At 63.2% G+C, this 14,354-nt stretch overlaps 1 protein-coding gene across 1 annotated transcript; it reads right to left on the bottom strand.

The window, feature by feature from the left end:
* Positions 1-3,566: 3,566 nt before the first annotated feature.
* Positions 3,567-13,229, bottom strand: LOC306957649 (beta-1,4 N-acetylgalactosaminyltransferase 1-like; the record flags this gene model as incomplete). The annotated part of the gene is given in 6 exon segments (XM_079551124.1): positions 3,567-3,781; positions 6,225-6,462; positions 10,896-11,024; positions 11,026-11,037; positions 12,835-13,022; positions 13,128-13,229. Coding segments are annotated over 6 exon segments (884 nt in total), but the record flags the coding sequence as incomplete, so codon positions are not given.
* Positions 13,230-14,354: the final 1,125 nt, after the last annotated feature.

The following is a 14,354-nucleotide window of genomic DNA, read 5'->3' as shown; positions in this document are numbered from 1 at the left end:
AACAATAGCGACGGCGGTGGCTGCGGTGGCCATGGGGGTCGTGGAGGTTATGGAGGTCATGGAGGATATGGAGGTCATGGGGGCCATGGAGGACATGGAGGTCATAGAGGTCGTGGAGGACATGGAAGCCATGGAGGTCATGGAGGTCATGGAGACCATGGGGGCCGTGGAGGTCATGAAGGTCGTGGAGGTTGTGGAGGTCATGGAGGCCGTGGAGGTCATGGAGGTCATGGGGGCCGTGGAGGTCATGGGGGTCGTGGAGGTTGTGGGTATGGAGGACATGGTGGCAGCCACGGTGGGCAGCAGGGTGGCCACAAATCCAGCGATGGTGGCCACAGTGGTGGGCGGGGTGGCAACTGTCATGGCGGCCACAACGGCAGCAGCGGTGACCACGATCACCTGCGGTGCTCACAGTGCTGGCCGTGGTGGTGACAAAGCGGACAGAGCTGCTGTGGCGGCGGTGGTTTGGTGTTGGTTTGGTGGTGGTGGTTTGGTGGTGGTTTGGTAGCAGTGGTTTGGTGTTGGTTTGGTGTTGGTTTGGTGTTGGTTTGGCGGTGTTTTGGTGGTGTTTTGGTGGTGTTTTGGTGTTGGTTTGGTGTTGGTTTGGTGGTGTTTTGGTGGTGTTTTGGTGGTTTGGTGTTGGTTTGATGGCGGTGTTTTGGTGGTGTTTTGGCGGTGGTCCCAAGGACGAGTGGCACAGCCATGGCGCTGCTCACAGTCACTGTGGTGGCCACTGCCGTCTCCATGGAGGCCACGGCAGCAGCACTCACAGCCACGGCGGCCACGACTGCGGCACAACCAGGATTTGGTGGCCACGGTGCAGCGGCCACCCGACGTTGGCAGCCACTGTGACCGAGCCGACTGCACTGCCACGGCACCCAAAGGACCCAAAGGACCCCAAAGGACCCCAAAGTGCCCAAAGACCCAAAGGACCCAAAGGACCCAAAAGACCCCAAAGTGCCCAAAGACCCAAAGGACCCAAAGGACCCCAAAGTGCCCAAAGGACCCAAAAGACCCCAAAGGACCCAAAAGACCCCAAAGTGCCCAAAGGACCCAAAGGACCCAAAAGACCCCAAAGTGCCCAAAGGACCCAAAGGACCCAAAAGACCCCAAGTATCCAAAGGACCCAAAAGACCCCAAAGTGCCCAAAGGACCCAAAGGACCCCAAAGTGCCCAGAGGACCTGCAGTGCCCACAGTCCCCTAAGTAGTCAAAGTGCCCAAAGTGCCCCAGTGCCCACGGCACCCACAGCGCCCAAAGTGCTCAAAGTTCCTACGGTGTCCATGGCACCCAAAGGACCCAAAGCATCCAAAGTTCCCAAAAGGACCCAAAAGACCCAAAGGACCCAAAGTTCCCACAGCACCCATAGTGCCCAAAGTTCCTAAAGTGCCCAAAATACCCACAGCACCCACAGTTCCCACAGTGCCCAAAGTTCCCAAAAGGACCCAAAGTTCCCACGGTCCCCTAAGTAGTCAAAGTTCCCACAGCGCCCACGGCACCCAGGGTGCCCAAAGGGACCCAAAGTGTCCAAAGTGCCCAAAAGGACCCAAAGGACCCAAAGTTCCCAAAGTTTCCAAGGGTGCAAAGTTCCCAAGGGGCCCAAAAGGACCCAAAGTTCCTGCAGCTCCCCTGGCACCCAAAGGGCCCAAAGTTCCCAAAGGGACCTGAAGTGTCCAAAGTTCCCAAAAGGACCTGAAGGACCCACAGTGCCCAAAGGACCCAAAGGACCCGCGATGCCCACGGTTCCCTAAGTAGTCAAAGTACCCACAGTGCCCACAGCACCCATAGCGCCCAAAGTGCCCAAAGTGCCCAAAAGGACCCAAAAGGACCCAAAGTTCCCGCAGCGCCCACGGCACCCACAGTTCCCAAAGTGTCCAAAGTTCCCAAAGGGACCCAAAGGACCCAAAGTCCCTGTGATGCCCATGGTGCCCAAACTACTCAAAACTCAAAGTACCCACAGCACCCACGGTGCCCAAAGGACCCAAGGGACCCAAAGGACTCAAAGTTCCCAAGGGCCCAAAGGACCCAAAGTTCCTGCAGCGCCCCCAGCACCCACGGTGCCCAAAGTTCCCAAAGGGACCCGAAGTGTCCAAAATTCCCAAAAGGACCTGAAGGACCCAAGGGCCCAAAGGAGCCAAAGTCCCTGTGATGCCCATGGTGCCCAAACTACTCAAAACTCAAAGTACCCACAGCACCCACAGTGCCCAAAGGACCCAAAGGGACCCAAAGGACCCAAAGGACCCAAAGTTCCCAAGGGTGCAAAGTTCCCAAGGGGCCCAAAGGACCCAAAGGACCCAAAGTCCATGTGATGCCCAAAGGACCCAAAGGACCCGAAGTTCCCAAAGTTCCCAAGGGCCCAAAGTGCCCACAGCACCTGCGATGCCCATGGTGCCCAAACTACTCAAAACTCAAAGTACCCACAGCACCCACGGTGCCCAAAGGACCCAAAGGGACCCAAAGTGTCCAAAGGACCCAAAGGACCCAAAGTTCCCAAAAGGACCCAAAGGACCCAAAGTTCCCAAAGTTCCCAAGGGTGCAAAGGACCCAAAGTTCCCAAGGACCCAAAGGACCCAAAGTGCCCAAGGGACCCAAAGTTCCTGCAGCGCTCCTGGCACCCACGGTGCCCAAAGTTCCCAAAGTTCCCAAGGGGCCCAAAGGACCCAAAGTCCCTGTGATGCCAAAAGGACCCAAAGGGCCCAAAGGACCCAAAGTTCCCAAGGGGCCCAAAGGACCCAAAGTCCCTGTGATGCCCATGGTGCCCAAACTACTCAAAACTCAAAGTACCCACAGCACCCACGGTGCCCAAAGGACCCAAAGGGACCCAAAGTGTCCAAAGGACCCAAGGGACCCAAAGGACCCAAAGTTCCCAAAAGGACCCAAAGGACCCAAAGTTCCCAAAGTTCCCAAGGGTGCAAAGGACCCAAAGTTCCCAAGGGCCCAAAGGACCCAAAGTGCCCAAGGGACCCAAAGTTCTTGCAGCGCCCCTGGCACCCATGGTGCCCAAAGTTCCCAAAGTTCCCAAGGGGCCCAAAGGACCCAAAGTCCCTGTGATGCCCATGGTGCCCAAACTACTCAAAACTCAAAGTACCCACAGCACCCACGGTGCCCAAAGGACCCAAAGGGACCCAAAGTGTCCAAAGGACCCAAAGGACCCAAAGGGCCCAAAGTTCCCAAGGGACCCAAAGGAGCCACAGTCCATGTGATGCCCACAGTGCCCAGAGGACCCAAAGGACCCAAAGGGACCCAAAGGACCCAAAGTCCCTGTGATGCCCGCAGTGCCCAGAGGACCCAAAGGACCCAAAGGACCCAAAGGACCCAAAGTTCCCAAAGTTCCCAAGGGGCCCAAAGTTCCCAAAGGGACCCAAAGGACCCAAAGTGTCCAAAGTTCCCAAAAGGACCCAAAGGGACCCAAAGTTCCCTAAGTTCCCAAGGGACCCAAAGTTCCCAAAGGGACCCAAAGGACCCAAAGTCCACGTGATGCCAAAAGGACCCAAAGGGCCCAAAGTTCCCAAAGTTCCCAAGGGCCCAGAGGAGCCCGAGCTCCGCAGCGCCCCGCAGCGCTGGCAGCTAGTTGCCCCGCATGCACTTGAGGCGGTTCTTGAAGAAGAAGAGGCCGTGCTTGAGGCGCGCGCCGTCGTCGCGGCTGCCGGGGTAACGGAACCGCGCGTACAGCCGCTCCGCCTCCGACTTGCGCCACGGCAGCGCCAGCTTGGAGGCGTGGTCGACCACCACGTCCTCGCAGGAGCCCACGTGCAGCACCCCCAGCCCGTCGATGAAGAACTCTGGGGGCAACGGCGGCCGCGTCGGCACAGCGCAGACCCGCCGAGCGCCGCCCCGACCCGCGGCGCCCCATAACTGCGTGGGGAGCCTCAGACAGCCATCGCCAAATGGTCTGTGCCCCACACACACCGGGACCCCCTGGGACTCCAGAACCCGCGCCCACAGACCCCCAGGACCCCACTGACATCCCACAACATGACGACCCCACAGATGCCCCTTGGAGACCCCCATGACCCCATAACCCCCACCCCACAGACACCCCACCGCACGCTGAGCCTTCAGATACCCCATCACCCCATCATCTCTGCCCCACAGACACCCGTGACCCCCCCATGATCCAGAACCCGCACCCCACAGACCCCATGACCCCACAGACATCCCACAACATGACGACCCCACAGACGCCCCTTGGAGACCCCTGTGACCCCACAACCCCCACCCCACAGACACCCCATGACCCAATGATCTCCACCCCACAGACACCCGTGACCCCCCCATGATCCAGAACCCACACCCCACAGATCCCCCATGACCCCACAGACACCCCTTGGAGACCCCATGACCTCATGACCCCCACCACACAGACACCCCACCACCCGATGACCCCACAAATACCCCTCGATGACCCCATGACCCCACTGACACCCCCCAACCCAGTGTCCCCACAGACACCCCTTGGTGACCCCATGACCCCATAACCCCCACCCCACAGACACCCGTGACCCCCCCCATGAGTCCATAACCCCCACCCCACAGATCCCCCATGACCCCACAGATATCCCACCACCCAATGACCCCACAGACACCCCTTGGTGACCCTATGACCCCATAACCCCCACCCCACAGACACCCCACCACCCGATGACCCCACACATACCCCATGACCCCACAACCCCCACCCCACAGACACCCGTGACCCCCCCATGACTCCAGAACCTGCACCCACAGACCCCCATGACCCCACAGACACCCCACAACATGACGACCCCACAGACACCCCTTGATGACCCCCATGACCCCCACCCCACAGACACCCTGTGACCCAATGATCTCCACCCCACAGACACCCATGAACCCCCCCACGACCCCAGAACCTGCACTCACAGACCCCCACGACCCCACAGACCCCATAACCCCACAGGCCTCCATAGCCCCCCTGCCCCCCATGACCCCATGACCCCGAACCTCCCCATAATCCCCCAACCTCCCATGACCCCATGACCCCTCACGTGACCCCTCGTGACCCCGTAACTCCCCGCCCCCCCATGACTCCTGACCCCTCCCACCCCCTGACCCCCCACAACCCCCCAGTCTCCCATAACCCCACAGACCCCATGACCCCTCCACCCCCCCATGACCCTCCAATCCCCCAGGTGACCCCACGGCCCCATAGACCCCATAACCACGACCCCACAGACCCCCCAGGTGACCCCATGACCCCCCTTCCCGTCACGACCCCCATAACCTCCCATATCCCCACAGACCACCATGACCCCACCGACCCCAATAACCACCCCGCCCCCCCAGCCCCCTGACCCCCACGTGACCCCTACAACCCCATAACCTCCTGCCCCCACACGACCCCCTGACCCCCCATAAGCCCCCCTCCCTCCCATGACCCCCACGTGACCCCCATGACCCCATAACCCCCCGTAACCCTGCAGACCCACCGACCCCCCGACCCTCTGTAACCTCAAAGACCCCCATGACCCCACAGACCCCCATAACTGCCCCATCCCTCCATGGCCCCCCAGACCCCCCCTCCTCCCCACAACTCCCTGATCCCCCATGACCCCCTGACCCCCCATGACCCCACAGACCCCCATGACCCCATAACCCCCCACCCTTCATGACCCTACAGACCCCCACGACCCGTCATGACCCCCATGTGACCCCTATGACCCCATAACCCCCCTCTCCCCATGACCCCCTATGACTCCATAACCCCCCTGCCCCCCCACGACCCCTTATGACCCCCATGTAACCCCCATGACCCCATAACCCCCCTCCCCCCACAACTTCCCTCCCCCCCATAACCCCCCACCCTCCCACGTGACCCCCATGACCCCATAACCCCCCGTAACCCCGCAGACCCCCTGAACACCCGACCCTCCGTAACCTCAAAGACCCCCATGACCCTGCAGACCCCCATGACCCCATGACCCTGTGCCCCCCCGACCCCACAGACCCCCATGACCCCATGACCCCGTGCCCCTGCATGACCCTGCAGACCCCCATGACCTCATGACCCCCCATGACCCCACAGACCCCCATGACCCCATGACCCCGTGCCCCCCTGACCCTGCAGACCCCCATGACCCCATGACCCCACAGACCCCCACGATCCCACGACCTCGTGCCCCCTCACGACCCCGCAGACCCCCCCTCCCCCCATGCCCTCCCATGACCCCCCCACCCCCCCCCGCGCCCCCTCCCCCCGCTCACCCAGATGCGCCACCCTGCGCAGCCTCGGGTCGAAGCCGACCTGCCGCACTTTGTCGGTCCGCGCCAGGAAGAAATTCACCACGCCGTCCGTCACGACGCAGCCCGGGAAGCCCGAGAGGCGGTGATGGAAGCCGGGCCGCGCCCACAGGCAGTCGCCACCCGCGCCGCCCGGCCGCACCGACAGCCGCTGCCGGTACGTGGTGGTGAAACCGGAGATCTCACGGACAGCGCCGCCTACCTGCGGGAGGAACGGGAGAACGGGAGGTGGGGGCGGGAATGGGGGGTGGGGGGTGGAACATGGGGTGGGGGGTGGGGGGGAATATGGGGTGTGGGAATGGGGTATGGGATGTGGGATGTGGGATGTGGGGTGTGGGATGGGGGAATATGGGGTGTGGGATGGGGTTTGGGGTTAGGGTTAGCAGGAATTAGGGTTAATGGAATATGGGGTGTGGGGTGTGGGAAATGGGGTGTGGGGTGTGGGGTGTAGGGTGTGGGGCATGGGATGGAGTGTGAGGTGTGGAATATGGGGTGCGGGCTGTAGGAATGGGGTGTGGGGTTAGGTTTAGGGTTACCGGGAATTAGGGTTAATGGAATATGAGGTGTGGGGTGTGGGAATGGAGTGTGGAATATGGGATGTGGGGTGTGGGGTGTGGGGTTAGGGTTACCAGGAATTAGGGTTAATGGAATATGGGGTGTGGGGTGTGGGAATGGGGTATGGGATGTGGAACATGGGGTGTGGGATGGGGTGTGCGGTGTGGGGTGTGGGGTGGGGGAATATGGGGTGTGGGAATGGGGTGTGGAACATGGGGTGTGGGGTTAGGGTTACCGGGAATTAGGATTAATGGAATATAGGTGTGGGGTGTGGAATATGAGGTGTGGAATATGGGGTGTAGGGTGTGGGATGGGGTGTGGGGTGTGGGGGGTGGGATGGGGGAATATGGGGTGTGGGGTGTGGAATATGGGATGTGGGATGGGGTGTGGGGTTAGGGTTACTGGGAATTAGGGTTAATGGAGTATGGGGTGTGGGGCGTGGAATATGGGGGGTGGGATGGAGTGTGAGGTGTGGAATATGGGATGTGGGGTGTGGGAATGGGGTGTGGGGTTAGGGTTACTAGGAATTAGGGTTAATGGAATATGGGGTGTGGGGTGTGGGAATGGGGTGTGCAGTGTAGGGTGTGGGATGTGGGGTGTGGGGCTTAGAACATGGGGTTTGGGGTGTGGGGGATGGGGTGTGGGGTTAGGGTTACCGGGAATTAGGGTTAATGGAATATGGGTGTGGGGTGTGGAATATGAGGTGTGGAATATGGGGTGTGGGGTGTGAGAATGGGGTGTGGGGTGTGGGATGGGGGAATATGGGGTGTGGGAATGGGGTGTGGGGTTTGAAATATGGGGTGCGGGACGTGGGAATGGGGTGGGGGAATATGGGGTGTGGGAATGGGGTGTGCGGTGTGGGGTGGGGGAATATGGGGTGTGGGGTGTGGGATGTGGAATATGGGATGTGGGATGGGGTTTGGGGTTAGGGTTAGCAGGAATTAGGGTTAATGGAATATGGGGTGTGGAAATGGGGTGTGTGGTGTAGGGTGTGGGGTGTGGGTGTGGAATACGGGGTATGGGATGGGGTGTGGGGTGCGAGAATGGGGTGTGCAGTGTGGGGTGTAGGGTGCGGAATACGGGGTGTGGGGTGTGGGATGGGGTGTGGGGCTTGGAATATGGGGTTTGGGGTGTGGGAATGGGGTGTGGAATATGGGGTGTGGAATATGGGGTGTGGGGTGTAGGGTGGGGGAATATGGGGTGTGGGGTGTGGAATATGGGATGTGGGGTGTGGGATGGGGTGTGGGGTTAGGGTTAGCAGGAATTAGGGTTAATGGAATATGGGGTGTGAAACATGGGGTGTGGGAATGGGGTGCGGGGCTTGGGAGACAGCAATGGGGTGCTGGAGGAATGGGGTGAGATGCTGGGGTGTGGGGTGAGACTATGGGGTACAGGGTGCGTGGATGGGGTGTGGGGTGTGGGGTATGGCAATGGGGTGCGGGAGGAATGGGGTGAGACGATGGGGTGCGGGAATGGGGGGCGGGATGCTGACACCCCACAGCGACGCCCTGCCCCATAGAGCACTGCGCCCCAAAGCACTGCGCCGATCCCATAAAGCCAAAGGGTCACGCGGCCCCACAGCGCCGGGTTTGGGGGGCAGGTTGGGGCGTCGGGGTGCTGTGGGGGGCTGTTGGGTGTTGGGGTGTTGGGGTGCTGTGGGGTGTTGGGGTGTTTTTGGGGTGTTGGGGTGCTGATGGTTTGGGGTCTTGGGATGCTGTCGGGTGCTGGGTGCTGTGGGATGTTGGGGTGCTTTGGGGTGTTTTGGGGGTGTTGGATGCTGGGTGTTGGGGTGTTGGGGTGTCGGGGTGTTTTTGGGGTGTTTTTGGGGTGTCGGGGTGCTGTTGGGGTTTGGGGTGTTGGGGTTTGGGGTGTTGGGGTGCTGTCGGGTGCTGGGTGCTGTGGGGTGTTGGGGTGGTTTTGGGTGTTGGGGTGTCAGGATGTCAGGGCATCAATGGGGTGTTTTGGGGGTGCTGGGTGCTGGGTGTTGGGGTTTTGTTGGGCTGTTGGGGTGCTGTGGGGTGTTGGGGTGTTTTTGGGGTGTTTTTGGGGTGTTGGGGTTTGGGCTGTTGGGGTGCTGTTGGGATGCTGGGTGCTGTGGGCTGTTGGGGTGGTTTTGGGTGTTGGGGTGTCAGGATGTCCGGGCATCAATGGGGTGTTGTTGGGGTGTTGGGGTGTGATGGGGTGTCAGGGTGTTGTGGGGCTGTTGTTGGGGTGTCAGGGTGTTTTTGGGGTGTTTTTGGGGTGTTTTTGGGGTGTTGGGGTGTTTTTGGGGTGTTTTGGGGGTGTTTTTGGGGTGTTGGGGTGTTTTTGGGGTGTTTTGGGGGTGTTTTTGGGGTGTTGGGGTGCTGTCGGGCTGTTGTGGGGTGCTGTTGCGGCGGTCAGGGTGTTGGGGTGCTGATGGTTTGGGGTGTCGGGGTGCTGTTGGGGTGTTGGGGTTTGGGGTGTTGGGGTGCTGTCAGGTGCTGGGTGCTGGGTGTTGGGGTTTTGTTGGGCTGTTGGGGTGCTGTGGGCTGTTGGGGTGGTTTTGGGTGTTGGGGTGTCAGGATGTGCAGACATCAATGGGGTGTTGTTGGGGTGTTGGGGTGCAGTGGGGTGTCAGGGTGTTGTGGGGCCGTTGTTGGGGTGTCGGGGTGTTTTTGGGGTGTTTTTGGGGTGTTGGGGTGCTGTCGGGCCGTTGTGGGGTGCTGTTGGGGCGGTCAGGGTGTTGGGGTGTCGGGGTGCTGTTGGGGTGTTGGGGTGGTTTTGGGGTGTTGGGGTGCTGTCGGGTGCTGGGTGCTGTGGGGTGTTGGGGTGGTTTTGGGTGTTGGGGTTCAGGATGTCCAGACATCAATGGGGTGTTTTTGGGGTGTTGTTGGGGTGTTGGGTGCTGGGTGTTGGGGTTTTGTTGGGCTGTTGGGGTGCAGTGGGGTGTCAGGATGCTGTGGGGCCGTTGTTGGGGTGCTGTTGGGGTGCTGGGGTGTTGAGGGCTGTTGTCGGGGTGTTTTGGGGTGTTGGCTGTTGTCAAGATGGGGTGTCGGGCTGCAGTGGGGTGTTGGGGTTTTGGGGTGCAGTGGGGTGTTGGGGTGTTGGGATGTCGGGGTGCAGTAGGGTTTTGGGGTGCTGTTGGGGGGATCAGCGCGTTGGGGTGTTTTTGGGGTGTCGGGGTGTTGTGGTGCTGTTGGGTGCAGTGGGGCTGCTGTGGGGCACCGTGGGCTGTTGTTGGGTGCTGTTGGGTGCTGTTGGGTGCTGGGTGCTGTGGGGCGCTGTAGGGTTGTTGTGGGTTTGTTGTGGGGTGCTGTGAGCTGCTGTTGGGTGTTGTGGGGCTGTTGGTGGGTGCTGTTGGGTGTTGGGTGCTGTGGGGTGTTGTGGGGTTGTTATGGGGCTGTTGGTGGGTGCTGTTGGGTGCTGGGTGCTGTGGGGCACTGTGGGGCTGTTAGGGGCCCTGTAGGGTTGTTGTGGGGTTGTTGTGGGGCACTGTGGGGTGTTGTTGGGTGCTGTTGGGTGTTGGGTGCTGTGGGGCGCTGTAGGGTTGTTGTGGGGCTGTTGTTGGGAGCTGATGGGTGTTGTGGGGCTGTTGGGTCCTGTGGGGCGCTGTGGGGTGTTGTGGGGCGCTGTAGGGTTGTTGTGGGGTTGTGGGGCTGCTGTGGGGCTGCTGTGGGGCTGTTGTTGAGTGCTGTTGGGTGTTGGGTACTGCGGGATGCTGTGGGGTGTTGTGGGGCACTGGGGGCTGTTGTTGGGTGTTGTGGGGCTGCTGTGGGGCAGCTGTGGGGTACTGTGGGGCGCTGTAGGGTTGTTGTGGGGCTGTTGTTGGGAGCTGTTGGGTGTTGGGCGCTATGGGGCACTGTGGGGCTGTTAGGGGCCCTGTAGGGTTGTTGTGGGGTTGTTGTGGGGCACTGTGGGGTGTTGTTGGGTGCTGTTGGGTGTTGGGTGCTGTGGGGCGCTGTAGGGTTGTTGTGGGGCTGCTGTTGGGAGCTGTTGGGTGTTGTGGGGTGTTGGATACTGCGGGATGCTGTGGGGTGTTGTGGGGCGCTGGGGGCTGTTGTTGGGTGCTGTGGGGCAGCTGTGGGGCAGCTGTGGGGCAGGCCGGCCGCCCCCCCCTACCAGGTCGAGGCTGGTGCGCTCCAACACGTCCACCAGCTTCTCCAGCCGCGTCCGCGCCGTGAAGATGAAGTCGTCGTCCACCCACAGCACGTATTTGGTGCTCACCTGGGAGATGGCCAGGTTCCGCCCCCGCGAACCAGCCCTGCGCAGCGGGTCAGCCCCATGGCCTGCCCCATAGAGCCCCTGCCCCATGGCCTGCCCCACACAGCCCCTGCCCCACGGCCTGCCCCATAGAGCCCCTGCCCCACGGCCTGCCCCATAGAGCCCCTGCCCCATGGCCTGCCCCACACAGCCCCTGCCCCACGGCCTGCCCCATAGAGCCCCTGCCCCACGGCCTGCCCCACAGCCTGCCCCATACAGCCTCTGCCCCACGGCCTGCCCCACACAGCCTGCCCCATACAGCCCCTACCCTACAGCCTGTCCCACAGCCTGCCCCATACAGCCCCTGCCCCACGGCCTGCCCCACAGCCTGCCCCATGCAGCCCCTGCCCCACGGCCTGCCCCATATAGCCTGCCCCATACAGCCCCTGCCCCATGGCCTGCCCCATGGCCTGCCACACAGCCTGCCCCACACAGCCCCTGCCCCACGGCTTGCTCCATACAGCCCCTGCCCCACAGCCCCTGCCCGCATGGCCTGCCCCATACAGCCCCTGCCCCACAGTCTGCCCCACACAGCCTGCCCCATGCAGCCCCTGCCCCATAGCCTGCCCCACAACCCACCCCACACACAGCCTGCCCCACAGCCCACCCCATAGAGCCCTCACCCCACACACAGCCCGCCCCACACAGCCCCTGCCCCGCAGTGCCACCACCCCACCTTGTCCCTCGCAGCGCCCCACTGTTCTCCCCACAGCCCCATGCCCCCATCACACCCCAGTGACTCCATCCTTCGGCCCCACAGGACCCCGATGCCCCCCCCCATGGTCCCATCAGACCCCAATGCCCCCCCTTCATCCCACCACCCTAAAATCCCCACCCCCCCCACCTCAGTGTCCCCAACCCTTCATCCCACCGCCCCAATGCCCCCCACCCCATGATCCCACCGCCCCGATGACCCCAACCCTCGATCCCACCGCCCCAACGCCCCCCCACCCCGAGCTCCCATCAGACCCCAATGACCCCAACCTTCGATCCCACAGCCCCAGTGCCCCCCCACCTGATGGTCCTGTTGGACCCCAATGTCCCACTGCTTCATCCCCAAACCCTTCCTCCCACCGCCCCAGTGCCCCCCATCCCAAGCTCCTATCAGACCCCAATGCCCCCCACCCCATGTTCCCACTGCCCCAGTGCCCCCCACCCAAGGTCCCATCAGACCCCAATGACCCCAATCTTCGATCCCATCACCCCAGTGCCCCCTACCCCATGGTCCCATCAGACCCCAGTGACCCCAACCTGTCATCCAACCTCCTTGATGCCCCCCACCCCACATTCCCACTGCCCCAATGACCCCAACCCTCAATCCCACTGCCCCAATGCCCCCCCACCCAAAGTCCCATCAGACCCCAATGCCCCCCACCCCACGATCCCACCACCCCAATGCCCCCCACCCCACATTCCCACTGCCCCAGTGACCCCAATCTTCGATCCCACCACCCCAGTGCCCCCCCATCCCAAGCTCCCATCAGAGCCCAGTGCCCCCCACCCCACATTCCCACCACCCCAATGCCCCCCACCCCACATTCCCAGCGCCCCAATGACCCCAATCCTTCATCCCACTGCCCCAATGCCCCCCACCCCAAGCTCCCATCAGACCCCAATGCCCCCCACCCCATGATCCCACCGCCCCAATGACCCCAATCTTCGATCCCACCTCCCCAGTGCCCCCTACTCCATGGTCCCATCAGACCCCAACGCCCCCCACCCCACGATCCCACCGCCCCAATGCCCCCCCCCCAAGCTCCCATCAGCCCCCCCCCGCCCCCCGCCGCCCCCCGCCCACCTTTCCGAAGGGCATGACGTAGTGCTCCAGATGGGGGCCCTGCAGGCTCTCTGGCCGCTGGCTGTCGTCGGCCACCACGATGGTGACGGTGGGGTAGAAGCGGCGGATGCTGGCGATGAGCGCCCGCAGTTTGTCGTAGCGCAGGAACGTCTTCGTGGCGATGGTCACCAGCGCCGTCACGTTGTACCCTGCGGGGGGGCGTCAGCGCCTGCCGGGGGGGGGGGGGGGGGGAGGGGGGCGGGAGCCCGGGGGTCCGGGGGGGTTTTTGGGGAGGGGGGGGGGGGTCTCCTCACCGCCGTCCCCATCGCTGTCCGCGGAGCCGTAGAGGCGGGGGGTGGGCGGGTGGCGGATGCGGATGGCGAAGGAGGCGTCGTGGCCGGGGGTGGAGAACTGCACTGCAGGGCGAAGGGGAGATGGGGGGGAGGGGGGGGATTTTGGGGAGGGGGCGGCGCCCCAAAGCGACCTGCGGCACAGCGCCTATGGACATCGTGACCCCCCGGGTCCTGCTGGTGTCACCTCATAGCAGCCCCCCCCTTGCCCCCCCCCCAGGTCCTGCTGGTGTCACCTTATAGCAGCCCCCCCCCTCCCCCGGTCCCCCTGGTGTCACCTCATAGCAGTTCCCCTCCCCCCCGGTCCCCCTGGTGTCACCTCATAGCAGTTCCCCTCCCCCCCGGTCCCCCTGGTGGCACCTCATAGCAGTTCCCCTCCCCCCCCGGTCCCCCTGGTGGCACCTCATAGCAGTTCCCCCCCCCCCCCAGGTCCTGCTGGTTTCACCCCGTGGCCATCGTGCCCCCCCCCCCCCCCCCCCCCAGGTCCCATTAATGTCACCCCCCTGCCCATCTCCCCCCATCCCATTATTCCCACTCCACGGCCACTGTGCCCCCCCCCCCCCCATTCCCACTGGTGTCACCCCATGGCAGCTCCCCACCCCCCCCCCCCCGGCCCCCCAGGTTCCTTTGTGTCACTGCAGTGCCACCCCCCCCCTCGCCCCCCATGTCACCCACTGTGCCACCCCACCCACACTCCCATGCCCACCCCAGGCCCCCACCCCCCACATCACCCTCAGTGCCCCCCCGACACCCCCCACGTCTCCCCCAGGTCCCTACCACCCATATCCCCCCCCCCATCCCATACGTCACCCCCAGTGCCGCCCCACTGATGTGTCCATCCGTCCCCCTACACATCCCCCAGTGCCACCCCCCCTCCCCCCCCATGTCCCCCCAGTGCCACCCCCCCCCATCCCCCAGTGCCATCTCCCCCTCCCCACACCCCCCCCAGTGCCACCTCCCCTCCTCCCCCCCATCCCCCAGTGCCACCTCCCCCCCACATCCCCCCCCACGTCCCCAGTGCCACCTCCTCAGTATCCCCTCCCCCCCCATCCCCCAGGGCCCCCCCCTTCCCCCCATTGCCACCTCCCCCATCTCCCCTCGCCCCCCCACATCCCTCAGTGCCACCCCCCCCTCCTCCCCCCCACATCCCCCCAGTTCCACCTCCCCCCCCCCACATCCCCCAGTGCCCCC

The sequence above is a fragment of the Tetrao urogallus genome, assembly GCF_951394365.1.
Source record: "Tetrao urogallus genome assembly, contig: scaffold_286, whole genome shotgun sequence".
Lineage (NCBI taxonomy): Eukaryota > Metazoa > Chordata > Aves > Galliformes > Phasianidae > Tetrao > Tetrao urogallus.
This window is presented reverse-complemented; position numbering and strand designations above follow the sequence as displayed.